The 27,295-nt window shown below is 36.5% G+C and overlaps 1 protein-coding gene across 4 annotated transcripts in view; it reads left to right on the forward strand.

Annotated features, from left to right (window-relative positions):
* The window catches only part of LOC115210632 (condensin-2 complex subunit G2), a 201,634-nt gene that overhangs the window by 48,592 nt on the left and 125,747 nt on the right, over window positions 1–27,295 (forward strand). For all 4 annotated transcript variants that reach the window (XM_029779278.2, XM_036502154.1, XM_036502153.1 and 1 more), the window contains exons 4-6: window positions 4,201–4,358; window positions 12,860–12,994; window positions 14,709–14,803. In XM_029779278.2, coding sequence (XP_029635138.1) covers window positions 4,201–4,358; window positions 12,860–12,994; window positions 14,709–14,803 — 388 coding nt within the window. The remainder of the gene's footprint in view (window positions 1–4,200; window positions 4,359–12,859; window positions 12,995–14,708; window positions 14,804–27,295) is intronic.

Below are 27,295 nucleotides of genomic sequence, written 5' to 3' on the forward strand. Positions count from 1 at the left end.
ATGAATGGTTAGTGAGAGCCGTGCGAGCCATGTACAGGGACGCCGTCAGTAAGGTGAGGGTTGGCAACGAGTACAGTGAAGAATTCTGGGTAGAGGTAGGGATCCACCAAGGTTCAGTCCTCAGCCCCCTCCTATTTATTTTAGTTCTCCAAGCAATAACGGAGGAATTCAAGACAGGATGCCCCTGGGAGCTTCTCTATGCTGATGACCTTGCTCTAATTGCTGAGTCACTATCAGAACTAGAGAAGTTTCAGATGTTGAAACAAGGATTAGAATCGAAGGGCCTTAGAGTCAACCAAGCTAAAACCAAAGTCCTAATAACTAGGAAGGTAAGTAAACCACTAACCCCTTCAGGTAGATGGCCCTGCTCGATCTGTAGAAAAGGTGTAAGTAGAAACTCTATAAGATGTACCCAGTGTAAGCTATGGACACATAAGAGGTGCAGCAATATCAAAGGAAGGCTAACTAGGAAAATAGTTTTTGTATGTGGCAGATGCTCAGGAGCAATAAACACTGAAAATGTGCAGAGAACACCTTCCACCACATTCCAGGGAGAAAAACTAGAAGTAGTTGATAGCTTCCGTTACCTAGCTGACCAAGTCAGTAGTGGGGGAGGGTGTGCTGAAAGTGTAACTGCTAGAATAAGAATAGCCTGGGCAAAGTTCAGAGAGCTCTTACCTCTGCTGGTGACAAAGGGTCTCTCGCTCAGAGTAAAAGGCAGACTGTATGACAAATGTATACGAACAGCCATGCTATATGGCAGTGAAACATAGGCCGTGACTGCTGAGGACATGCCTAAGCTCGCAAGGAATGAAGCCAGTATGCTCCGATGGATGTGTAATGTCAGTGTACATACTCGACAGAGTGTAAGTACCTTGAGAGAAAAGTTGGACCTTAGAAGCATCAGTTGTGGTGTGCAAAAGAGACGATTGCGCTGGTATGGTCATGTGGCGAGAATGGATGAAGATAGCTGTAAAAAAGTGCCACACCCTAGTGGTTGAGAGAACCTGTGGAAGTGGTAGACCCAGGAAAACCTGGGACGAGGTGGTGAAGCATGATCTTCGAACGTTAGGCCTTACTGAGGCAATGACTAGCGACCGAAACCTTTGGAAATATGCTGTACGTGAGAAGATCCGGCAGGACAAGTGAAACCATAACCCATGGCCTTTACCAGAATGTAGCCAACCCACTTATGCATTCCTTTCCTTCTTTGAATACAAAACTCTGCTTGTGAAAACCTGTTGAGGCAAGTGAAATCGAAATTGAATTCGGAATCGAACCAAATTCGTCGACTGGCACCCATGCCAACCTCCCTTCACTGGACACTAAACTCTGCTTGCGAATACCTGTTGGGACAAGTGAAATTGAAATTGAACCAAATTTGATGACTGGCACCCATGCCAGTGGAGCACTAACAGCTCCATCCAAGTGGGATTGCTGCCAGAGCAGCTGTCTGGCACGAAAAGTGCACCATTTGAGTGTGATCGTTGTCAGTGTCGCCTCACTGGTTTTTGTGCTGGTGGCACGTGAACAAAACATTTGAACGAGGTTGTTGCCAGTACTGCTGGACTGACTCCTGTGCCGGTGGCATATAAAAAGCACCATTTTCAAGCCTAGTTGTTGCCAGTGTCGCTAGACTGGCCCTTGTGCCGGTGGCACTTTAAAAGCACCCACTACACTCTTGGAGTGGTTGGTGTTAGGAAAGGCATCCAGCTGTAGAAACTCGTCCAAATCAGATTGGAGCCTGTCGCAGCCATCTGGTTCGCCAGGCCTCAGTCAAATCGTCCAACCCATGCTAGCATGGAAAGCGGACGTTAAACGATGATGATGATATATATACACACACATCTATGTATATATATAGATACATTTTCTTGAGATGCAATTCCATTTGCTGCACTAAGTGTAAACTATGGACACATGAGAAGGTTATCAGTTAAGTTCACTTTCATGTGTGGCAGATGCACAGGAACAGTAAATACTAAGAACACGAGGGACTTAAACACTCTCAAATGCCTAGGAGGCTCTCTTGAGGTAGTAAATAGTTTCTATTTAGATGACCAAATTAGTAATGGTGGTGGGTGCTCTGAAATTATTGTTTCTAGAATAAGAATAGGGTGGAGTAAGTTCAGAGAGCTACTACCTCTGTTGGCAGCAAGATGATGCTCTCTTAAAGTGAAATGTAGATTGTATGATCATTGTGTGATGACAGCTGTTACATGGTAGTGAGACATGGGCTCTGATTGTGGAGGACATGCATAGGCTGGAGAGGAACAACGATAGTATGCTCAGTTGGATTTGCAACAGCAGTGTGCATGACCAATAAAGCACAACTGCATTGAGAGAAAAGTGAGGTATAAGAGGGATTAAATGTGGTATGCAGGAGAGGAGAATGTGTTGGTTTGGACATGTGATGCGTATAAGTGAAGACAGGTGTTTACAGATTCTTATTATGGAAAGATAATGGTAACTGAAAATTGTAGCAATATTTCATTCCTTAACCAGACAGGCATATAATAACATAACAGCCTAAACTCATGATCTTTAGCGAGACACAACTTTATGTATGGATATACCTAATGAAACACAGACTGCAAAATGGATGCAACACATGTTGAATGGAATCCCACCCATAAGGGACAATAGCAGGATGGGTCGAAATGTACAAATGTACAAAATAAAGATTAATACCAAATCCATCTTCTGGTTACTTAAGAAATTATTATTATTATCTCAACTAACACTGCAGAGTTCCTGAAGTAGATCCAACTGAAATATATGCCAACTGTGAATAACACTAGGTTGCTCAAACTGTGCCAGTGCTCTACTCAACACTTCAACACACTAATCGACATATACCCATTAGTCCAAAAATGTTATATATATATATATATCATTGTTTAATATATATATATATATATATATATATATATATATATATATATATATATATATATATAACCCATGACCTACGCCAGTAGTGTATAACCAACCCACCTACTAGTATTCTTCATTCATTGGACAATAAACTTTGCTTGCGAAGACCTGTTGAGGCCAGTGAAATCAAAATCGCTGACGTGGCTGATGACAGTACTGCCTGATTGACACTTGTGCCGGTGGAATGTTAAAAGCACCATCCGAGCGTGATCGTTGCCAGGGCCACTGACTGGCTCCTGTGGCGGTAGCACGTTAAAAGCATCATTCGAGTATGCTCGTTGCCAGTGTTGCCTTACTGGCACATGTGAAAAACAACATTCGAGTGTAGTTGTTGACAGTGCCGCTGGACTGGCTCCTGTGCAGGTGGCACGTAAAAAACACCATTTGAGCATGGTTGTTGCCAGTACCACTTGACTGGCCCTCATGCCAGTGGCACGTAAAAGCACCCGCTACACTCTCGGAGTGGTTGGTGTTAGGAAGGGCATCCAGCTGTAGAAACTTCGCCAGAACAGGTTGGAGCCTGGTGCAGCCTTCTGGCTTGCCAGTCCTCAGTGAAACCGTCCAACCCGTGCCAGCATAGAAAGCGGACGTTAAATGACAACGATGATGATGATTCAAAGTGCACTGATAATTATTTCCATGTTGATGGATAGAATTCTTTCTCACACATCACTTGACATGAACTCCCTCTAGTTGCCTCATTGTAACTTGAAATGTCAAGTTATCTTTATTATATCTACTATGGCCTCTCTATATTCCATTTGCTCCAAAGGACATTGTTCTGTGATCCATTTTCTGTTGGCTGAAGATATGTTGTGTTTTGAAACTGATTTCGGCATAGTATAGGAATAGTGTTGTGTATCTGTTGACCATCTAAGAATAGACCGAAAATTTTGATGTCATACATTCAATAAATAGCTGGTCAGCTGACCATGTCTTTTGTTGATGACAACTTTTAATGATTCTGTAGTATGTTTCTAAGTGATGTATTAATGAAGTGGCAAATAATATGCAAATAATTTTTATTAGAAAAATCAATTGTCAAGTTAAGCAGTTTCTTTGTGAACATTTAAAGAGTATACTTGGTCTTTGATGAAGTCCGAATGCAAAATTGAAGCTAGATATTTTCCTGTCAATGAAGATATATTGTGTTATACACTGTGATTGCTAAAAATTGTAGGTATACACTCAACAGATATGCTAATTTTCTAATTATTTGTATGGAATTAAATTTTAATGCAATTAATTTTTTCTTGATTTTAGATTTACTTTTATCATTGCCTGATACTGCTGATAATTTGAAGAATAACTTCTCAAAATTGTTTGAAACATTTTGGACAAAGGAAAAACCAGGTCGAGAATATGTTTTTGAAAACACACTTCACTATCTATTTCAAGTAAATCTGAAATCAAAATCTACTGTAAGTTGGATTGTTTTATAGTAAATATCAGATGATTTCTTTTTAATGGTTTACAATTGTTATTGAATTGATGGAATCATATTTTTTAATTACTTTTATGATTACTGCAACTGGTAGTAATCATCAGTTGTTACAAGGGCAAATAAAATGTATTAGAGGGCAGAAGCTACTTGGTAGCATCATCTACAAGTTGAGGCTCAAATTATGAAAGTTAGCAAAAGAGGTATAGCCCAACTCCTTAGGAATAGAATTGTACTAGTTGAAGTGTTCTTTGGCGTTGCACTTGGAAGAGGTATTGCCAATGTCTTCATCTGCAGAAATACTTATTGAGGAGTTAGCCACTATGTCTATCATGAATCTGGGGAAGTTTTTATTAGGATTCTATTCTTAGTTGGTCACTAAGGAACTAGGGGTAGATAAATGACTTGTGAGGCCTGCTCAATCCATGTATAGAAGTGCAGTCAGCAAAGTGATGTTTAACAAATGAATTTATCATTTAGGTGGTGGTCCACAAGAGCTCAGTCTTTAACCTCTTCTGGGTTTAGGATTTGATGTACTTAGAATCTAGTTGTTTTAGCTGAATCTGTTGTAAAATTGGGGAAGAAATTCCAAACATGGTAATTCCTGGAATCAAAGGTCTTCAAAGTAAACTTTGTAAAGTTTAAAATTTTAATAAGAAAGAAGGCAGAACCCTACTATTATCAATGAAAAGCCCTTAGAAAGGAGTTGATAGAAATACTATAAGTGTATGCAGTGCAAAGTATGTACAAGATACATAGGGTCACAAGCAGACTAATGAAGAATATAGCCTTTGTATGTAGCAGATACTTGGTAGCAGTAAGCACTAGAAGCACAAATGAAATAAATTCCTTCAAATGTCTGGATTGCTCCCTAGCAATAATTGACAGTAACTTAACTAACAGTGGAGGTGCATTTTCTAAAAGCATAGAAACTGGAATGAGAACAGGTAGGAGAAAGTTCAAGTATCTATTATCTCTTCTGGTAACAAAAAATTTCTCTTTCAGAATGAATGGAGATTGTTTGATACCTGTGGATAAAGAATTATGTTGTATGGTTGTGGGACATGGGTCCTGAATGCACATAATTTACAGAGACTTGAATGCAATGAAGCTAGCATGCTCCACTGGATGTGCAATTCATATAGTGTACAAAATTAAGAGCTGGACTGGATATAAGTGAAATCAGATACATGTAAGAGGGAAGACTGTGCTGGTATGGCATATGTTGCATATAGAAGATGACAGCTGTATAAAGAAGTGTGCTCAAAGTGAATGAAACTTGTGGACAAGATACTCAAGATGTACAAATTGATGATGGCTGATCTCAGGGTGCAGACCTTTACAGAGGAGATAAGGGATCACAATGATTGTTATCATGCAGTTTTGAAGAAGACCCACTCATTCATGCAACCATGACAAAACAACATTAAGATGGTTGTATAATATATCTACATTTAGATCTCTTGCTCACTATGTCCCTGTTAATTAGCTATCTGCTGCTTGCCCACATTATTGACACCCCATTTCTTTATCACTCTTCTCTATTATTTGTCCTCTTTCCTCCCTACCATCTTTTCTACTCACTGTAACTACTTGTGTAACTAGCGGTGGATATAGACCTTTTGGTAGTTTATAAATACTATCATCACCTTTACTGCTAGTTACCACTCTCCTGCCATTGCTCATCTCTATAACTATCCATTCTCTCTCTCTCTCAAATATGTAGCTTCCATCACTGTCTTTATTGTTGCTCTGACCTCTATAACCTCTCTCCCCAATTACTCTGTTTCTCTTATCATATCTTTCACCTATTCATCCTGGTTCTTCTGACACTACTTTTTTTTCTCTTCACCCTCTTGGTCATATTGCCTTGAATAGACATCAGAGACTCATTAGGACTTTTTAGTCTTGTAGAGTACTGGGCAACCTCACTAGTTCTGGTGTCACAATTAAACACACCAAGCACAATCTGCAAAGTGTTTGGCAATAAGCAGAGACAAAGTAGTATTGAGAGTTTCCTTTAGTCTTGCTAAGAACACAAGAATCTGTCCAGTTTTGGTGCCTTAAAGTGGTTATTGTTAACCTGTTAGAATTTAAACTGGCCATATCTGGCCCAAATATTCTCCTTGTTTTAAGTTCAAACCAGTCAGATCTGGCCTCTCACACCTACTCTACAATGTCATTCTAAAAGTAAACAATCACATCATTTGAAATCTTGAAGCTACAAGATAATACTTGATTAATTCAAAGCAATGCGAATAAATAAGCATGACATTTGATAAAGTAATTTGAATGCTGTAGGGTTAAGGGAGGGATCCAATCATAGAAACTATTCCACAAGTGAATCATACAAAAGGATCCAGCTCTTGGATCTTTCTAGGACAGCAGCAATTCTTGATAAGAACTGATATTAATGATTTGTTCAGTGCATGCTGACAGAAAATAGGCATAAAAATGATGATTAGGATTACTTTTCTACATTCCGTGTTTATCATCATAATCATCATCATCGTTTAACATCTGTTTTCCATGCTGGCATAGGTTGGATGATTTGACATAGAGCTGCCCAGACTCCAGTTGTCTGCTGTAGCATGGTTTCTACAGCTGGATGCCCTTCCTAACACCAACCACTTAACAAAGTGTGTTGGATGCTTGTTACATGCCACCAGTATGGATACTTTTATGCAGCACCAGCACAAATGCTTTTTATGTGGCACTGGCATGTGAAAGGACCTGTATGTATTGAAAATAGTGATTTTTACTTAGCTTGACACATACAGCAAATCACCACATCTGGTCCCTTGTCATTTCCTCAGTGAGGCCTAGTGTTTGAAGATCCTTTCTTACCACTTCATCCCAAATCTTCCTGGGTCTATCCCTTCCACAGGTTCTCTCTACAATTAGAGCTTGGCACTTTATGCAACTCTCTTTATCCATACACATCACAGTCCTCTCTTGCACACAACACCTGATGCCTCTTATACCCAGTTTTTTTCCTCTTAAATCATTTACACTCTGTTGTGCATGCACACTGACATTACTTATCCAGCGGAGCATACCGGCTTCATTTCTTTCAAGCCTTCACAAGTCCTACCTTTTAAAAATGAACTCATATATTAGTCAACATAGTCACGATTTTCCAAGAACATATGATGTTTTGTTTACTCATTCTGTGTCACATAGCATGCTTGTTATTTGGTACTTACTCTTCAAAACATTTTTATATAATACACTGAAATTACCCTTCCTCTTCTCCCATGTACAGAAGTTGAAAACTTATGTAGTTAGAATATATGTTCAGTATCAAGTATTGAAATGGCTGCATGTATATTATTAGAAGAATTCTTACAAGAAGAAGAATAAATTTAAGAACTATATATTTACTACATTAAAATATATTTTATTCATTGGTTGTTGATGAAACATAATCAAAATGTAGAATCTAGTTGAATGAAGTAATCTATGCAAGAAAGTTCAGAAATGTAGAAATAACAGCTAAGTGGTGGTTTTCAGTCATGTGGCATAGAGAAATAGACAGGCATAGCAACGATGTGAATGGCTCAGAGTCTAATCGACTAAGGAGCAAAGAGCAGGGCAAGCAAGCTGTTTTTATAAATGGAACGCTAGACATTCTAGAAACTTACAAGAGAAACGCAAAGCTTCTTGAATATTTAAGAATACATCTCATGATGTAGATGTTTCAAGAAACTTGTTAAAGGGAGATTACTCTAAAATTTTCTGCAAGGTAGATCATTTGTCTATTTTAGCTACAGACCACAAACTACTACACACCCCCTAGGCAGAATTAACATTACACAATAATGAAAATAACAAATATATACATCATAAAATGTCAAACTATAGGAACAAATGTAATAAATGTTTATTAAATTCTTGGGCCAATGCACATGTCTACCACTAGTAGTCAGAGTTTGTGAAGTTGTGTGTAAAGGACGCATTTGTAATGCTGTGTGTGTGTGTTGTCTGTAGTGGGGTTCGAAATAGTTTTTTCAATGTGAGCCCTTTTTTAGTCTATCAACAGAAATAGTGTCTTTACGACCGTTAATGTCTAAAGTGAAAACTTTATACAAGAAAGCACACGAAAGGGTCCTGAATACGGTGCTGTTAAAGGATTTTAACAGCATTGTTATGAACAAAAACATGAGTCCAAGAAGAATAGTCATCAGGCAAATATGTTTTAATGTCATGTTTTCTGGTGTTCATATGTGGTAACTTTAACATATAATCACGCAACTATTCAGCAAAATTTGTAGTGTCCATATCTTGCGGGTTTGCTGGAACAACCATCTGGCCAGGCAGCGTCAAGGAAGAACCATAAAGTAATTCTGCAGGAGAATATCCAATATCTTCTTTGATAGAAGAGCAGAGACCCAAGAGAACAATAGGAAGAAATTCAATCCATCAAGATGAATCAGCAGAGGCACACAACACAGCTTTAAGCTTTCGATCTTACTGTTCGAAGTTGGGTGGTAACTAGTGGAATGGATGTGTTTACTTCCTAAAATCTTGGTTAGTTCCTGGAAAAGTTTAGCTTCAAATTGATGTCCGTGATCTATTGTTATTTTTACAGGTGTTCTGAAATGAGAAATCCATCCTGTGACTAAAGCTTGTGCCACAGTTTGAGAAGAGATATCTGTGAATGGAATAACTTCTAGCCAGCTGAAAAAACGATCAATACAAGTTAATGAAAACGTGTAGCCCTGACTCGCAGGCCAAGGTCCTACTATATCAACATGTATGTACTGGAATCATGCATCTGGGGTGGAGAAAGTACCTAACAGTGCACGAATATGTTTATGTACCTTGGATCTTTGACAATCGACACAGGTACGGGTCCAGTTAGCTATGTCTTGATGCCTGTTCAACCAAACAAAACGAGCTGAAATAAGCTTCAGTGTTGCTGTTATACCTGGATGTGAAATATTGTGTAGTCCTGAGAAAACGATATGGCGATGCTTTTCAGGAACTAAAGGGTGAAGTTTACCAGAAGAAAAATTCTAAAGGATCTGTTTGTTTGATGTCGCAACTGGGAAAAATTGGAGGTCGAAAGGAATTAGTTGTTGTTGAATATTATTCAAATCAACTCATGGTTGATCTTCTGACATTTCATCCAAGTTAATTTCTGCAGTTGAAAATAATGCATTTACAGGTAAAGAGGAAAAAGAATCTGCAACAATGTTCTCAGAACTTGGAATATATCGTATATCACTTGTGAATTGTGAAATGTAATCCAAATGCTGAATGTCTCTCAGAGAAAATTTATCTGGCTTGCAGGGTAAAGCGAAAGATAACGGCTCATAGTCCATAAATATTGTGAAGTTTCTCCCTTCCAAAATGTGTTGGAAGTGTTTAACTGAGAGGTAAATAGCTAAAAGTTCATGACTGAACACGCTATATTCTCTTCTTGCGGTGTTGCAGAAATTTGTTGAGAAGGTATAAAGTTTCAGCACAATGAGGTATGAAATGTCAATAAAAATTAGCTAATCCAATAAATTGTCTGAAATGTCTTAATGAAGCAGGAACTGGAATTTTCACGATAGCCTCAACCTTTTCTGACAAAGGCCTAATTCCATCCTGATTAATGGTGTGTCCAAGGAAAGTGAGAGAAGGCACACCGAAAATACATTTGGTAGCATTGATACAAATTTTGAATTGAGAAAACCTTTCAAAAAGTTGCTTCAAATGAATCCCATGTTCTTTCTCAGAACTAGCAATGAGAATATTGTCAATATAGGTGTAGATGAAATTTAATCCACATATTACTTCATGAATAAAACATTGAAAAGTATTTGCAGCGTTCCTTAACCAAAAGGGCATTGTAAGAAATTCAAATGATCCGAATGGAGTTGCAATAGTCGTCTTCGGAATATCATCTGGGTTTACATGAATCTGATGGTATGCGCATATCAAATCTATTTTTGAGAAAATAGTGCAACCATGCAGAGAAGATGCAAAATCTTGAATATGAGGTATTGTATATTCATCTGGAATGGTAATAGTGTTGTATCATCTATAGTCATCAGTAGGTCTAAAATCACTAGATTTCTTTTTCACTAAATAAAGTGGTGAAGACCTGTTACTCTTTGAAGGACGAATTATTCCAAGCTGGAGCATGTGGCTGAACTCTGCTTTAGCAGCTTTGTGTTTTTCAGGTGGTAAACATCTAGGATGCAAGAAAACGGGAGATCCATTGGTGAGTAGTTGTATGTACTGAAGCATTAACATTGGCAAGGCTTGATATTTATCTGGCTGATTTGCAATAAAAAAATAGTTGGCTGACAGAAGTGGAATTGAAAAGTCTTCCTAAAGCGTATAACTGTGTATTGTTATTGATAAGTCTCTTTCTTTTGACATCCACTAATAGTGAAAAATGATGGAGAAAATCTGCTTCTAAAATTGGGTGAGGAACGTCAACAATGATAAAAACCCACTGGAAACTTTGTCTGAGATTCAGGTCCAGTGTGAGTGAAATCTCACCGAAAGTTTTAATAGGAGAGCTGTTGACAGCTTGAAGAGATATATCAGAAGTGAAAAGATTTTCTTTGACAAATTTAGATGGCCATATACTGCAGGACACTCCAGAATTGACTAGAAATTCCTTTTTAGACTCAAAATGTATGAAAAATGTGTGACTAGAAGAAAATGTGCCAGGAACTACAGTCACACTCGGAGTTCGGCTTTTTAGTTTGCCTGAGTTTTAAATGTACAAGGTGAAATACATTTCTTAGCTGCAGAACCAATCTTATAATGATACCAGCAAAAAGGTTTTGATCTGCTGGGAGAACGGGAATCAGAATGACGATAGCGATGAGGTGAAGAACTTCCATTGATACGCAAGAGATGAATTTCTGTGACTAGCTTATCTATAGTCCTCTGCGGTGATTCACGAAAATCTTTGAATTCAGAAGAAACTGTTGCAACTGACAAAGGAGAATTGTTCTGTTCTGGAGTAGATTTTGTATACTCCAAAATTTTATCTACTGACACAGTAAGTTGGTTGACTGTGCTAACGTCAGTCAAATGGGTGAGCATACCTTGAACATACTGTGGTAATATGGAGAAAAAGAGTTGTTTAAGCAACTTACTTTCAGCAGGGTTGTCTTCTGTGAGCTGGCGCATTTTTCTGAGCATTTGCGATGGTGTTCTGTCTCCTCAAGTTTTTGAAACTTCTTTTTGGAAGAGAGTGAAGTTCGTCGTAAAATTTCATTTTTGATTGATGAATACATTGCCTCTGCCAGTGGAGCTGTAATAATATCTCACAATTCTCCAGTTAATGGTATAGAGTTAAGTAAAATGTAGAGCTGCTGTTGGTCTGAATTGTGTTTGTTTGCCAAGGAAAATGCTTCTAAACTGGGCAAACCAGACAGCGATATCTCTTGTAAAAATTGATATTACTGGATGATTCATAGCAGATATCGTCATTTGAGTTGAAGATAATTCAGTTGAAGAAAATTGTGACATGGAATATATTAGAATATAACTAAATTATTCTCGTTGGTTGGTTGCCAATTTATGTGGTGAACAAATATTCTCCAGGGTAGAATTCAGGATCCAAGTCAGTTGGTCACCAGTTTATGTAATGAGAATGTGTGTTCAGTATCAAGTATTGAAATGGCTGCATGTATATTATTGGAATTCTTACAAAGAAGAATAAATTTAAGAACTATATATTTATTGCATAAAAATATATTTTATTCATTGGTTGTTGATGAAGCAATCAAAATGTAAAATTTAGTTGAATGAAGTAACCTATACAAGAAAGTTCAGAAATGTAGAAATAACAGCTACGTGGTGGTTTTCAGTCATGTGACAGAGAGAAATAGACAGGCATAGCAATGACATGAATGGCTCAGAGTCTCAATTAGACTCTAAGGAGCAAAGTGCAGGGCTAACAAGCTATTTTTATTAATGGAACGCTAGACATTCTAGAAACTTACAACTTCTTGAATATTTAAGAATTACTTAAATTACTCATGATGTAGATGTTTTAAGAAACTTATTAAAGGGAAATTACTCTATAAAACTTTCTGCAAGATAGATAATTCAACTATTTTAGGTACAGACCACAAACTACTACACTCGTCTTAAAATGACATTCTTAAATTCTCTTCATATGTTTTCCAAACTCGAATATTCCACTCGTATGTCTTTTAATTCTTCAGAAAAATTTTTAACCACTCCTACAGTGGAAATCAGATATATCCATTCAAAATTTTATTACCCTTAACTGTGGAAAGTAGTTTATATACCAATCATTCTTTTGTTGAAGGGTGCCATGTTTGGAACTATTTTTTTATTGAGGCAGTGTGACTTGTAAAAAATATCAGTTCTATTTTTTGACAAATGTTTAACATCATTATTGGAATAACCATGAAGTTTAATCTTGCACTCGAATTATTATTAATTTTTAATGTTTCTTCTGATGTGGATTTATGGATTTTATATTTCTTTCTATTTTAGTTGAAAACAATGAAGAGACTTTGGCAGCTACGCAGTGCTTTTCCTTTAATTAAGTTTGATGATCCTTCTTCTCAAGATCTAAAGAATTTAATTTGTGAAAGTTTGGTTAGTCCATCATTTATGAAAAAAGAAGAGGTGAGTACATGAATTTTCATGTCTACAACATACCTTTTTTTAATTCATTATTTACAATGTTTATACTGTTTGAGAAATCATGGAACCTTTATTTTCCTTCCCTTAAGAACTTAATATTACTTATTAAATCATTTATTAACTTGATTTATTTAGCTTCTTTCAACAATGAAAGGGGCTAAATATTTATGCAAATAATTAACTGCTAATGCTTTCATTTAATCTTAAGATTGTATTGATATGTAGGCCAGTGAGCTGGATTTGAAGAATACTTAACCATGTACATGTGTGTACACACAGCTCAGATAAGGAAAAAGAAAAGTAAAAATGAGAATTATTATTTTTAATTTTAGAACAACACTTGAATCATAGTTACTGTCTTTGAGTGTTTCTGAATAATTATCTTTTAATTAGATTCTTTCAGAAACTCAAAATGAGAAATTATTTGATATTTTTCAATAATTTTCAATTGGAACTCAGAAAGTAGAACATCATCTGTAAGATTCTTGAAGATATTTATCTTAAATGATATTGTTATATTTCAGAATGGTCATTTTGCCAGTTTAGCCAATAAAAAATCTTGCACAACAAATATATCTTAAATGAGTTTCACGTCAAAATACATGTCAGAATATATTTGGTTGTAGTGTGGAATTGATAATTTCCAGATCACATTGTACTTGAGGTCATACTTACTTGCACCACTATCTTTTTCCCTCTATTTAAAAGTTAAAACTACAGCAATATCCAATATCTGCCTTTACAGCTTATTATCTGGGCTTATTTGGTATGTATTTCTAGGAACATATCCAGTCTTTATATGCTCTGTCTGGAGATATTTTTCTCTCTGGCCAGTAATAGAACTTCAGTGCCTTTTATACAGTGCAGAAATTTATTTTAAATTATGGTTTATAATTTTCTTCCATATCTACAGACCTTTAGTTAGCTTTTTATATGTGATAGTGCAACACACTTTCATTTGGGTCATAATGCTAAAACCATGGGGTTCAGTACTCAATAATTGGTAATTCTGGATAGCTTGCTAATTATAATTGTGGCTAAAAATAATCCAAATTTTGTTGAGGTATGTAGGAATACATAGTTTGTCCTTTTTCTTTGTTTATATTCTGTGTAGTGATTAATCTTTGAAGTTATCTAACTTGTGTTAAAATAAAATAGTCAATGGAGTTTGAGTCATCAGATAGTTTGTAACTTAGTCAATTTTCTTTTGAAAAATTTCAAAAAATATTTTAAAAGTTTATACTTAAATCACTTTTATTAGTACTTTCACTATCAGAAGCTGAAACAGTGATGTCCTTTATTGCATTTTCCATTTCAAGCTGTTTCTTCTTTCCTCAAAGGTTTTTTGAAAAATTTAATTGCTACTATTGAATGTGAAGCTGGTTTCCATTTCAAAAGAAGTTAAGTCATAGAAATAGAAATAAAAAGTATTTAAGAAAACTAGCCAAAAACTTTGGGGAGTACAAAATTCATACTATTTTAAGAGTTGGAAATTACAGCCAGGATTAGTTTGAATGTGTTGTTAACAATGAATGTTTTAATATGGCCAATTTTAGGAGGTTGGTACCAGGGGAGAAGATTGTTTAGATTGGTATTAAAAGAATTTAAAAAATTCAGTTTTATATCCATGCATTATTCTTGTGCTATTAGGATGTATGTATAGCATGTTATATAGGTTATATTTTATCTTTTCCAGGGTGTACGTGTACTAGGCTCTATATTGCCATTGAATCTTGATTTTATGAAAACCTGTCATGAAGTCATAAAGAAAAGTTTGGTTACAGTTCCGAAGTAACTATTTTTCTTTTTATTACTTCTGAAAATTTAAAGAAGAAAAATATGAAATAACTGTTGACTTCAAAGTTTAATTTTGAACACTATTGCTTTTTATTGCAGAGGGTAATATTTACTTCTAACATTGGTAGAAGGTCACAAATTTGGAGGGAGAGTTGATAGTTGATTAAATTGTTCCTAGTATTTAACTGGTATTGTATTTTTTCAACCCTGGAAGGATGAAAAGCAAAGTTGACTAAGGTTAGGTTTGAATTCAGAGTAACTAAGTACTACAAGGCACTTCAGCCATAACTCTATTGTTTTTGTTAATTCACCAACCTCAAAGGAGCATTATTAATATAAGATGAAAGATATTGCATTTTTGCATAGTTAATAGAAAATTGTGTTAGATATTGCTTTTTGGAGTCATTAGGCTGCATGTAAAAAGGAAAGAGAAAGACATCCACTGTTTATCTGTGTATTCGTCTTTTTTATATACTTGATGAAGGGGAGAGGGTATTAGCACTGCATCTCATTAACCCTCTACTTAACATTTCTCCAATCCTTTCTCTTTGAGAAAGTTATTTCTTGGAACTTTTTCTACTTTCTCTCAACTACTAATCTACAGGGTAGGGCAGAGAGGACAGATATTTTTGAAAAATTCACAAAATCATTAATTTTAACTGCAAACCAATTTTATCGTCATCAATGTGTTCGTATTGAATTAGCATTTGTCAAAATTAAGTGTGGAAAACAGCATCCATCATGTGGTGTCCGTCTTTATTGATGCATTTCTGAAGGCATTCTTGGAAGTTGGCCTCCACTTTCGCCAGCATTGCTCTGCTGATTTGGGTGACTTCCATTTAAATAACTTTTTTCAAATCATCCAATGTATGGAGTTTATGTGCATACATGCATGCCTTGAGATTTCCCCACAAGAAATAATCTCACATGGACAAATCAGGGGACCGAGGGGGCCAAGGAATGTCAGTAAACCTGGGAATGAGGCGGTCACTGAAGAAAAGGCTGTAGTGATCCTATACAACGGCGCGCTCGCGCACCGTCCATTTGTATTTCGTGCGTGCGGGGTTGGTGCTTTCACCACCGGAAGAAGAACCCTTTTGCCTACGTAGCAGTTAGCCGAGGCAAGGGGATCGTAAGACGTTGACCACCAGCGTCCAGCAAGCAGCGACTTGAGACAGCGGCGACGGTCACGTATATTTTTTCTCCGTCCGAACTTGATTCTAGCAGCACCTTACCAAAAGGCCTTTAACCAAATTGTTGCAGACCACATCTCCCTGTTCCGGACGCCATCTTTGACCAGTGTCGTTTTGCATTTGAACACTTTCTTATTTTACAGCGATAAGGTTCAGCACTGACACATTTATACCAAAGGGATACCAGATAACCACTTATTGTTACTGTTACCACATTAGAGAATAAAGTAGTATATATATCTTTTACGTCTGCGTCTTGTTGTTTCTGACTGGTAGAGAATCTGGATTTTAAAGCAACAGATAGTGATTGCTTTCTTGTACCCCGAAAGTACAAGAGAAGATATTCACACTAAGTTCTTTCACTATCCGTTGCTTTAAAATCCAGATTCTCTACCAGTCAGAAACAACAAGACGCAGACGTAAAAGATATATATACTACTTTATTCTCTAATGTGGTAACAGTAACAATAAGTGGTTATCTGGTATCCCTTTGGTATAAATGTGTCAGTGCTGAACCTTATCGCTGTAAAATAAGAAAGTGTTCAAATGCAAAACGACACTGGTCAAAGATGGCGTCCGGAACAGGGAGAAGATGTGGTCTGCAACAATTTGGTTAAAGGCCTTTTGGTAAGATGCTGCTAGAATCAAGTTCGGACGGAGAAAAAATATACGTGACCATCGCCTTCGGTCGCTGCTGTCTCAAGTCGCTGCTGTCTCAAGTCGCTGCTTGCTGGACGCTGGTGGTCAACGTCTTACGATCCCCTTGCCTCGGCTAACTGCTACGTAGGCAAAAGGGTTCTTCTTCCGGTGGTGAAAGCACCAACCCCGCACGCGCGAAATACAAACGGACGGTGCGCGAGCGCGCGCCGTTGTATAGGATCACTACAAGGCAAAGAACATCGATTGATGCTCTGGCTTTGAGGGCCATCGCCCCATCCTGCTGAAACCACACATGTTGAATAGGCTATGACAGATTTATTCTTCACATAACTGTTGTAGGCAAAGACATGATACTCTTTCATGCACAGGGCCATGGCTTCACCTGAACAGAAACAAAATCCTAAGAAACCACAGACTGAACGGTACCTGCAAAACATATGTCCTTCCCACTGGAGCTGAGTAATAGTCATTTCAAAAACGTCCATCCTCTCTGCCTCACCCTGTATAAAAATTCAAATTGATCATTTACCTCACCCACTTATTCTTATCTCTCAGTTTGGTATGACTAGAAAAGATCTCTCTCTTTCTCTGTCTCTCTCTCAATAGTTACTTGGTTACCAGAATCCTTTAGCATATGGTAATGAGTGTGGGTATAAAAAATTATGGCTTTTACAACTGATATGGAAAGAGAATTCAATGAAAGTTGCTTTATTATTGAGCCTATTCTGTGAGGTTTTGCTTTATTGTGGAAATATTTTATGTTTACCTCATTTCTTATGTAGGTACTTTGGGGAATTTCAAATATGAACAGGGTTCAGTCACAGATATTGGATCATCACATAAATAGTGTGGTTTTTTTAATTGCATGAAATAAAAGTTGGAGTGGGCCAGGATAAACAACCTGCATCATCTTACTATAAAAGCAAGTTGTAATTTTACCTTGTCCTTATTCTTAGTGTAAGTTTTGAAGAGTGCAGTTTGATTTTAACAGTAATTTTTTTCAAAGCTATAATGGAAGTGACAAAGGAATGTATATATTGCTTTATGAATTCAATAAAGGCAATGGAAAGCACAAGGAATATTAATGCAGTATATGGGGATCAGACAATAAGCATAAGCCAGTGTCAACAGTGGTTCCAGAAATTCTGAGCTGGAAACTACAGCCTGGAAGACGAGCCTCATTCTGGAAGATCTCTAGAGCTCCTCAAGGATGTCCTGCAAACCCTGATAGAACAAAATCCCATCATAACCATTGAAGAACTAGCAGAGAAGCTTCGATTTGGTTATTCAACCATTCATTGACACCTGCGTGCCATTGGAAAAGTAAGAAAATTGATCAGTGGGTTCCTTGCAAACTTTCAGAGTTCAATCACGTGCAGAGAGTGAATGTGTGCTCTTCTTTGTTTTCATGTCTCATGAATGAACCCTTTTTGGATTGAATAGGGACTGGTGATGAGAGATGGGTTCTCTATAAAAATGTCAAGCACAGAAGACTGTGGGCAGAGAAAGGAGAAACACTGGCTCCCCAAACTAAAGGAGGTTTTCACCTACGTAACATCTGTTTGGTGGGATATGAAAGGTTTAGTGCACTTTGAACTTTTAAACCCAAACCAAACGTATAACAAAGGAGATCTACTGCAAGCAGCTTGAGCAGTTTAAGTCAGCACTAGAAGGAAAACAACCATCTTTGATTTCAAGATGAAAGGTTTTATTCCATCAGGATAATGCTCGGCCATATACAGCGAGGATGACATTCCTAAGGCTGTTGCATTTTGAATGGGAAATGATGCTCCACCCACCATATTCATCAGACAATGTCTCACATCTCATTATCATTTATTCCACAGTCTTCAAAATCATTTGGACGTAAAAAATATAAATTCTGTAGATGAGGTCAGAACGGTACTGGAGGAGCATTTTTCATCATAGACAAATGAATTTTAGAAGAAGGGTCTTGTAAGTCTACCAGATGGATGAAAGAGCATTGTAGAAAATGAAGGAGAGTATATTTTAGATTAAAAAAGAACTTTAACTTAATTTTGAAATATAAAAATAGTATAAAAAGACTGCATTATTTATGGGATGACCCCTATCAATACAGGTCAGAATTTTCAGTTGGGTATTTGCTGATCAGTGTTCTGAACGTTTTTGTAAACCATTCTTGTTATAAGAGCAGAACTCTCTAGCAAAACATAATGTGACTTTTTAGGCTAATAGTTACTGCTTTTAGATAAAATAGTTATTGGGTTTTTTTTTTTCCAGTTTAAAGGAGGAAGAGATTATACTTTTGATCCTCACAAGCTCCCCAAAACTGATAACATTAATATAATTGATATTGAGTTTGAGCATCTTTAAGCTCGTCTGCTCCATAAATATAGGTAGAAAAGGGATTCCAGAAAGTTGGTCAATTTGAAGGGGAAGGAGAGAAAGGATTAGGTATTGTTGTTGTTATACATATATATATATATATATATATATTTATAATGTATACTGTATTGAGTATGAAAGGAAATAGTGAGTACTTAGTATGAAAGATTAAGAAAGTGAGAGAGACTGGATAAACGTGTTAACAATACGAGATACTTTATTAGACTGCTGCTTATACAAGGTATCTCCCGGGGTAGGAGATTTACTGATTGTCTCTGTATCAAGGGAGATAATGGGCGACGTTAATTGTTCATATTTGTTGTGATGATTATATTAACATCTCCCTTTTTTTCTTTTTTTTTTATCTGTATCTACAGGGAATAATTATTCGTCATCCACTTGTTGTGGTTTTATTATTTTGCAGTGTTGAATTCTGTGGTTGTGCTGTTTTTGTTTTTTCATGCATGTTTGTTGACTTTGGAAGTATATTTTCATAATCTAATTCTTTTGTTTTAAGAATGTGTTGTCTATTTTGTTTGACTGTATTACCTTCCTCTGTTACTACTAAGTATGAACGAGGTTGCTCTAGTTTTTTAATTATTTTGCCCCTTCTAAACCAATTGTTGTTAAACTTAATTCTAACCGTGTCGTGTGGTTTTAACTCTGGGAGTTCTGTTGTAATGTTTGATTTCTTCTTTTCGATTGGCCTGATACCAATTTTGTCGTGTAGTATGTTTGGGAGATTTGTTCGCAATGTTCTATTCATTATTTGATTTGCAGGGGATGGTGCACCATTTTGTAATTTAGTCGTGTGTAATGCTAGGAGCGCTAATTGAGGTTCTTCGCCACTTTTGAATGCCTTTTTTAGCGTCTTTTTTATTGTCTGTATATTTCTCTCAACCATGCCATTCGCTTGATAATGCGGGCTTGTTTTCGTGTGATGAAAATGCAAATTTTTTGCAAATTTTTTGAATTCAGCCAAATTGAATTCTGGACCGTTGTCACTTACAACTGTTTGTGGAATTCCGAATTTAGCAAAAGTTTCTTTTATTTTTTTGATTACAGTTTTTGAAAGGCAATCATTTATTTTGTGTAGATCAAAAAATCTTGTATAGTCAGTGATTGTGACATACGAATTTCCAGACAGGTGAAATATGTCTGTACCCACTTTGGTCCATGGTGTAGTAGGTACTTCATGATTTATTAGTGGTTCGACTGGTTGTTGGTTTTTGTAATCGATGCAGTATGAGCATGTGTTAATCATGTCTTTGATTTGAGCGTTAATGCCGGGCCAGTATATACATTCCTTGGCTCGCTCTGTGCATTTTTCGATACCCATGTGTCCGGTATGTATTTCCTGTAGAGCTTCTCTACATAATGACTTAGGTACAACGATTCTTGGACCTTTTAGGATGAGACCATTGACGATCGATATTTCATCACGAACAGAGACGAATGGTTTGATGTTTATTGGTATTTTGTCTTTTGGGGGCCATTCTGTTCTTGTATATGTGATGAGTGTCTGTAGTGACGGGTCGTCTGCAGTGGCTTCTTTGTACTCGTTTAATTTAGTGTCGGTTATGGGGTAATTTTTTATTACTGCATGTATGTGCGATTTCATATCTTCGTCTGATACTTCTGGAGTATTTTGTTCAAGGTATGCACGTGATAGGGTATCTGCAACAACTGATTCTTTACCAGGTATGTGGTTTAGGTCAAAATCGTATTTTTGTAATGCTAGTAGAAATCTTTGGATTCTGGGGGGGCATTTAGTGATCGATTTTTTGAATATTTGCTTCTACAGTTTATGGTCATTTTCGATTCTGAAATGAGTTCCATATATAAACTGATGAAATTTCTTGCATGCGAAAACTATACTGAGAGCTTCGCTCTCTATCGGACAGTAGTTTTGTTCTGCTTGAGTTGTTGCACGAGATGCAAACGAAACAGGTAGCCATCTTTCGTTGTGTTTCTGCTCAAGTATCGCTCCGAGCCCATGCTTACTAGCATCTGTAGTTATTTTTATTGGTAGATCTAGATCATAAAATTGTAGCACTGGTTTTCTGGTAATCATTTCTTTTAGCTTTTTTATTGCTTCGATTTGGGGTTTGTCGAATGACCATAACGTGTCACTCTGTAGAAGCTGGCATAATAGTGCTGTAACTTCGGAGAAATTTGATAAAAATTTACATAGGTAATTTGTCATACCTAGGAATCTTTGTAATTCTTTTTTACTTGTTGGCAGTGGCATGTGAATGATTGCTTGCACTTTGGTTGGATCTTGTTTTATCCCTTCGCTGGTTAATAGATGCCCAAGGTACGTAATTTGTGATTCATAGAAGATACACTTTGATTTATTTAACTTTAATCCGTGCTTTCGGATTCGTTCAAAAACTTGTTGTAGTCTATTTGTGTGTTCTTCTAAAGTGCTGGACCAGATTATAATGTCATCCTGTGAATTTCTTGCTCCTTCTATGCCCTCTATTATTTTTGCGATTTCTTTTTTGGAAAACTTCACTGGCGCTGTGAATTCCATAGGGTAGTTGTGTGAAGCAATATCTTCCAAAAGGTGTGTTGAACGTTAACAGGTGGGAGCTTTCTTCGTCAACTGGAATTTGCCAGTATCCATTAGATGCATTGAGTTTCGAGAAATATTTAGGTTTATGCATTTGTGCAAAAATGTCCTCCGCTGTAGGGAGTTTGAAATGTTGCCTTTTTATGGCTTTGTTTAGATTCTTGGGGTCTAAACAGAGTCGGAGTTTTCTGTTGGCTTTTTCAATGATGACTAGGGAATTTACCCAGTCTGTAGGTTCACTAACAGGTTTTATGATTCCTAATTCTGTCATTCTTTTTAATTCTTTTTTGAGTTTTTCTTTTATAGAAAAAGGAACCGATCTTGGTGGATGAATTACAGGAGTTATTTGTGGATCCACTGTGATATGATGTGTTTTTGGCAAAGTGCCGATTTCTCCGAAACAGTCTTCATATTTTTCTATTATGTCGTTTGCGTTCAACGAATTTATTTTTAAAATTCTCTGAATTAGGTTCAGATCTTGAGCTGTCTTTGCGAGTCTTGAATTTTTCGATTTTGTGTACACGGGAATTATTTGAAGTGATCATTTTGAGTGCATGTGTATCATCATCTGATTCATCGTCGGTATGTGTCTCTACTTTATGTACAAATTTTCTTGATTTGCACATTTTTGTATAGTGTCCTTTTTTTCTTGCATTTTTCACATATCTTGTGAAATGCTGGGCACTTATTTCTTTGGTGATTGTAACCACAATAGTGACAGTTAGTGACGTAGTGTTGACTTGACGCTTGAAACTTCGCGGGCTTTCTATCACATCCGCCTTGCTCGTTTTGATGTCTGGATTGCATATGGCGAGTTATTTGAGTTTTGGTGCCTTTTCTGTCGAGATTTCGTTATCTCTTGTTTCGGATGTGGCATTCAGCATCCTTGATTGGTGTCGCGTTTGCTCTGCACTCTGACCTGCTTGAATTGTTTTTTGTAAGTCTAAATTTGGTTCTCTCAATAATCTTTCTCTTAGTATCATGTCTCTGATTCCACATATCAGAATATCTCTGGTGAGACTGTCCGTGAGGTTGCCGAATTTGCACTGTTGTGCCTTTTGGCGCAACTCTACCACATACTCATCGAATTTTTGATGTTCTGCTTGTCCACATGTGAAGAATTTGTCTCAGGAAAGTTATGTTTTACCTGGGTTCACAATATGTATCGAATTTTTCGATTACTGTTTGAAGGTTCATTTCTTCATCGGGTGAATCGAAATCCAGAGTGGAATGGATGTCTCGGCCTTTGGAACCGATGCAAGTTAAAAACATTGAAGTTTTTACTTTGTCTGGCTTTATGTCACTTTCTGTTGCTATCAAAAAGAGATTGAATTCTTTTTTCCATGCTGCAGCTAGATTTTCCTGATTAAAGTCTAGGTCTTTTGGATGCGGTAAATTTTCCATTTCGTCTTTGAAGTATGATTTCAACTTCTTTTTTCTTTTTGGTTTCTGTATGATGGGTTCTTTTAGTATTCTGACACCATGTTGTTGTTATACATATATATATATATATATATATATAATGTATACTGTATTGAGTATGAAAGGAAATAGTGTGTACTTAGTATGAAAGATTAAGAAAGTGAGAGAGACTAGATAAACGTGTTAACAATACGAGATACTTTATTAGACTGCTGCTTATACAAGGTATCTCCCGGGGCAGGAGATTTACTGATTGTCTCTGTATCAAGGGAGATAATGGGCGACGTTAATTGTTCATATTTGTTGTGATGATTACATTAACAGATATGAAGGGGGAAGTGTGGCCATATAGATGACAAAAGAAGCAGAGGTAGGTGTCAAGTGGATATGGATGGAAGTGGTATGCAAATATGTAGTTCCAACAGAGACCTTCTTAGTAAATTGAGTAGAGAAAACAATGCATTCATTGGTGAGAGGTTGAATGAAGTATCTTAGTGAGTGAGTCTTTGCCTATTAGTCAAATGCTTTCTTTAGGATGTAAACTAAGATGTTTGGGTGTGTGGCAACTGCAGTGTCCCAAATGTGAGGGTCAGCACTTGTTATAACTTTTTTAATTGGGTATTGTCCAAGATGAGAGATAGTGAGGTACAATGATGTTCCTTGATATGCACTGTGATTGTGTCTTGTGCTAATGATAGAGATAAGATTGTCATGCTTTCATGGAGGTAGTGTAGGTTTGATGCAAGATCTCTAGATCACCTGTTCATAAGGTTTTAATGCAGAAGGTTAATGAGACGTGAAGAGTAGTATTATTAATATAAAGTGAGCGTTGTTGGAAATGACAGCAAGTAGAAGATGAGTGAAGGGGACATAACTTAGAACAGAGTTGATCAAGAAAGCTCCATCAATATTAACTGATAAGAAGCTTCTAATCCCAATAATGAAAGACAGATGAAACCTGTAAGCAGGCAGCTTAGCTAGAGATTCTTGTGTGAGACATAATAGAATGCTTTGCTGATGTAAAGTGATGTTGGAAGTGAGAGTTATAGGTCTATATTTTGACTGAGTTAGAGATGTTCTGTATGGGGATGAACTACACTATAGTGAGTTTCCAAAGATTCAGATAAATCCATGTGGAGGAAAAAAAAAGGGATTTTAAAAGGATAGGTACTGTGGGTGTGTTGATGTTTGACAATAATGAAATGGACGTTGTCAGAAGCAGTAGTCACCATGGTTGAAATAATCAGTGGTTATTTTAGACTTAGTGTATATGTGTATATGATAGTGGGACTGAAGAGGAATATTGTTGAGTGTTAGAAGTAAGATAAGTAGCAAATGTGGAAGATTTCTTTCTGGGATTGTTGCTTATAAAGCTATTTTATTTGACGAGTGGTGAGCAGGAAGATTCTGCGAAGTTGGTACAGATCCTCTTAGCAAGAGACTTGAAGCTTTTTGGGCGGTGAAAGAGTTTGCATGAAGAGGGCTTATATTACTATTTGCTGGAATTACGATGTTGGGTAAAAGACTTATAATTCATAAAGGTGTGCCTGTTCTGTATGTGTGAACCACTTGGGATACTTAGAGTTGTAGATGTTGGTTACCTCAGGAACGTGAAGGAAATACCTATGAAGATTTTATGGGTAGCGTCAAAGTGAAGAATAATTTGCTGCAAAGAATAGTTGGCACAAAACTGATAGAGTTCTGACCAGTTAGTGAATTTATTTGCCATAGGGTTTGTGAGATGAGAATGGATATTGCACTGTTTGTGATTGTGATAGGTAGCTTTGATTAGGCATGCAGTCACATTTGAAAGATGCAGAGTTAGTGTAGTTTGTTTGGAGTGTGGGTGCTCATAGTAATAGTTGTAGAGAGTCCAGAATGGTAAAAGAATTAATCTGAAGTGCTAGGAGCATGGATGTAGAAGGAATGCAAAATAGGAATTGTGAACATTGAAATCAGTGAGGATAACTTAAGAAAGGTGAAATGTGAGATTCCTTTATGCAGTTTAATTGATAATTGAATTGTTAGTACCAAGTTGGAAATTAGAGAAATGAGCAAGAGAGGAAGACTTTGAAACAAGACTAACTAGAAGCCTGTTGTTGATATCCAGGTTATCCAGGTGAGGGATAAGGAGAGCCAATTTTTCATATATACAGGCACCGTTTTTCAGAGTAAATGATCTACATGTACATAGATATTACCTTCAGGGGTTTTAAATAAAAAAAAGTCTTTGAAATGCAACTCATGATATTTGCAAGGAATCCATTACATTTTTACAGATCTCCCAATTTTGTGGTTGTTGATCTGTTAGTGAATTGCTTCTTATGTATCAATTCTGTTGTAAGGATATTTTTTATATATTAATTGAAAATGTGTGGTAGATCATATTTTTGTGGTAGCCTGTTAATGAAGTTATGAATTGTGATGTTAGGCTTGGTGTTTTGATAACCAGCCGTTTTGGGAAAATGGATAAGAATATTCTTGCATGCAGTTTACAATGGCTTGCTAATTCAGTTATGGTGATGGTTGTTTAGACTCAGTTAACTTCTCATGTGGCATGTAAGTAACCAACTAATTAAGCATTTTGGAATATTCTTGTAGTGAATCTTGCATGCATGAAGTGGATTCAATCCACCATAGCCAAATTTAAATTAACACTACAACAGAAGTTTTTCCACAATAGAACAATGGTTTTTCTCTGACAGCAGTTTTACATTTTTCCAGATGCCTTTAGCTAGGCTGAAATAATGTCTTCACCACTTGACCCTTTCTAACCTCTTCTACTTATCCAAAAGCTAGAATGGAGATAACAAGATCACCAACTAAATCTATTGTTTTCAATGATATATCTATCCTTCTAGATAGTTATAAAAGCAAGCATACCCAAGCAAAGATCAGTTTGTCACAGTCGTGACGACTCAACGGAGTTAGTCACCAGCCAGTGATGACTCAACGAGGTCTGGCTGACCAACCTTGGTCAGAGGGAGAAAGCAACTGTGAGACAACACCCTACACTTCTCCCTAGCTCTAATTCTGTTCTCTTACAACATCATTCTATCTCTCTCTCTGTATTTACTACTAAACAATGAAGAGGACACAAACACAAACTTTACTTTGCATGCTTTTGGAGTTACCATAACATAAAACTTTCCTTAAAACTTTATGCATTGTTCATCTTTCACATCTTACAACATGCAATTATAACAACAAACTTTTTATCGTTGCATCTGCTGACCATAACATATCATAATATTGTTTACCAAATCAATTTCTACCGTTACAATTGGTGACCCTCAAACAAGAGCATTGCAGCCTTCCTAAGAACCAACCGTTACAAACTGGCAACCCCAATGTTGCACCATAACAAGCTACAAAAATTACACTTCATCACTTACAACTTGGTGACCCACGACTTCAGCTAAAACTTAATTGTCACACCAGCTGACTCTAACATTTCATAATAATGATTACCAATCAAAAATAATAGGCTGTTACATTCTTATTGGCAATATTTTCGTCTGTTTTTGATTTATGCTGCGCTTTCCATCATCCAGTGGTTGATAACCAGAGCTATTACCATCTATTTTTGTCTTCTGTTATATGTATTGACATCTGTTGCAACAAGTAAGGTGGAATTAGTTTGATGTATACAAGTCCTGATTTCTCATGGATAATTTTGCGCACCCAAAATAGAATTTAAAGCTAGAATACATTTTTTTGCACCATCAACAATTGTTTAAAAAAAATGATGTTAACTATGCTTGCCAGTCTATGAATGCTGCAAAAAGACTTGGTGATTACCTTCAAATCAGTTCACATTGTTATTGCTGCATGGAATATAACTGATCATCCATTGAGGACAATTTCTAATCACAAAGAGTCAAGCAATTGACTGTTCTTAGTTGTGCATGACGGTCTGAATATATATTTTAGATATTATTTTTTCAATCTTTCCTTATTTTTATTTGTTTTTAGAATAATATACTGTTGTCACTGTTTAGTTGCTCAAAACATTGACCAAAAGTTGAATTGTGAGTGTATGCTTAATACACAGTTTTATCAAAATTCCATATTTCAAAGCAAATCCATTCTTCTTTCCATTAAAATAACTTTCTCTTTCACCGCGGCTGGTCAGCTTGTATTTTATGGCTACTTATTATAATGAAAGTGAAGAATGATGAAAATAATTGTATTTGTGTTGTGAATTCCTGTTTTGTGTGGTATGAAATTTTCCTCTCAGTTATTCTAGTTCAACATTAGGATGAAAGA

The sequence above is a fragment of the Octopus sinensis genome, linkage group LG4, assembly GCF_006345805.1.
Source record: "Octopus sinensis linkage group LG4, ASM634580v1, whole genome shotgun sequence".
Lineage (NCBI taxonomy): Eukaryota > Metazoa > Mollusca > Cephalopoda > Octopoda > Octopodidae > Octopus > Octopus sinensis.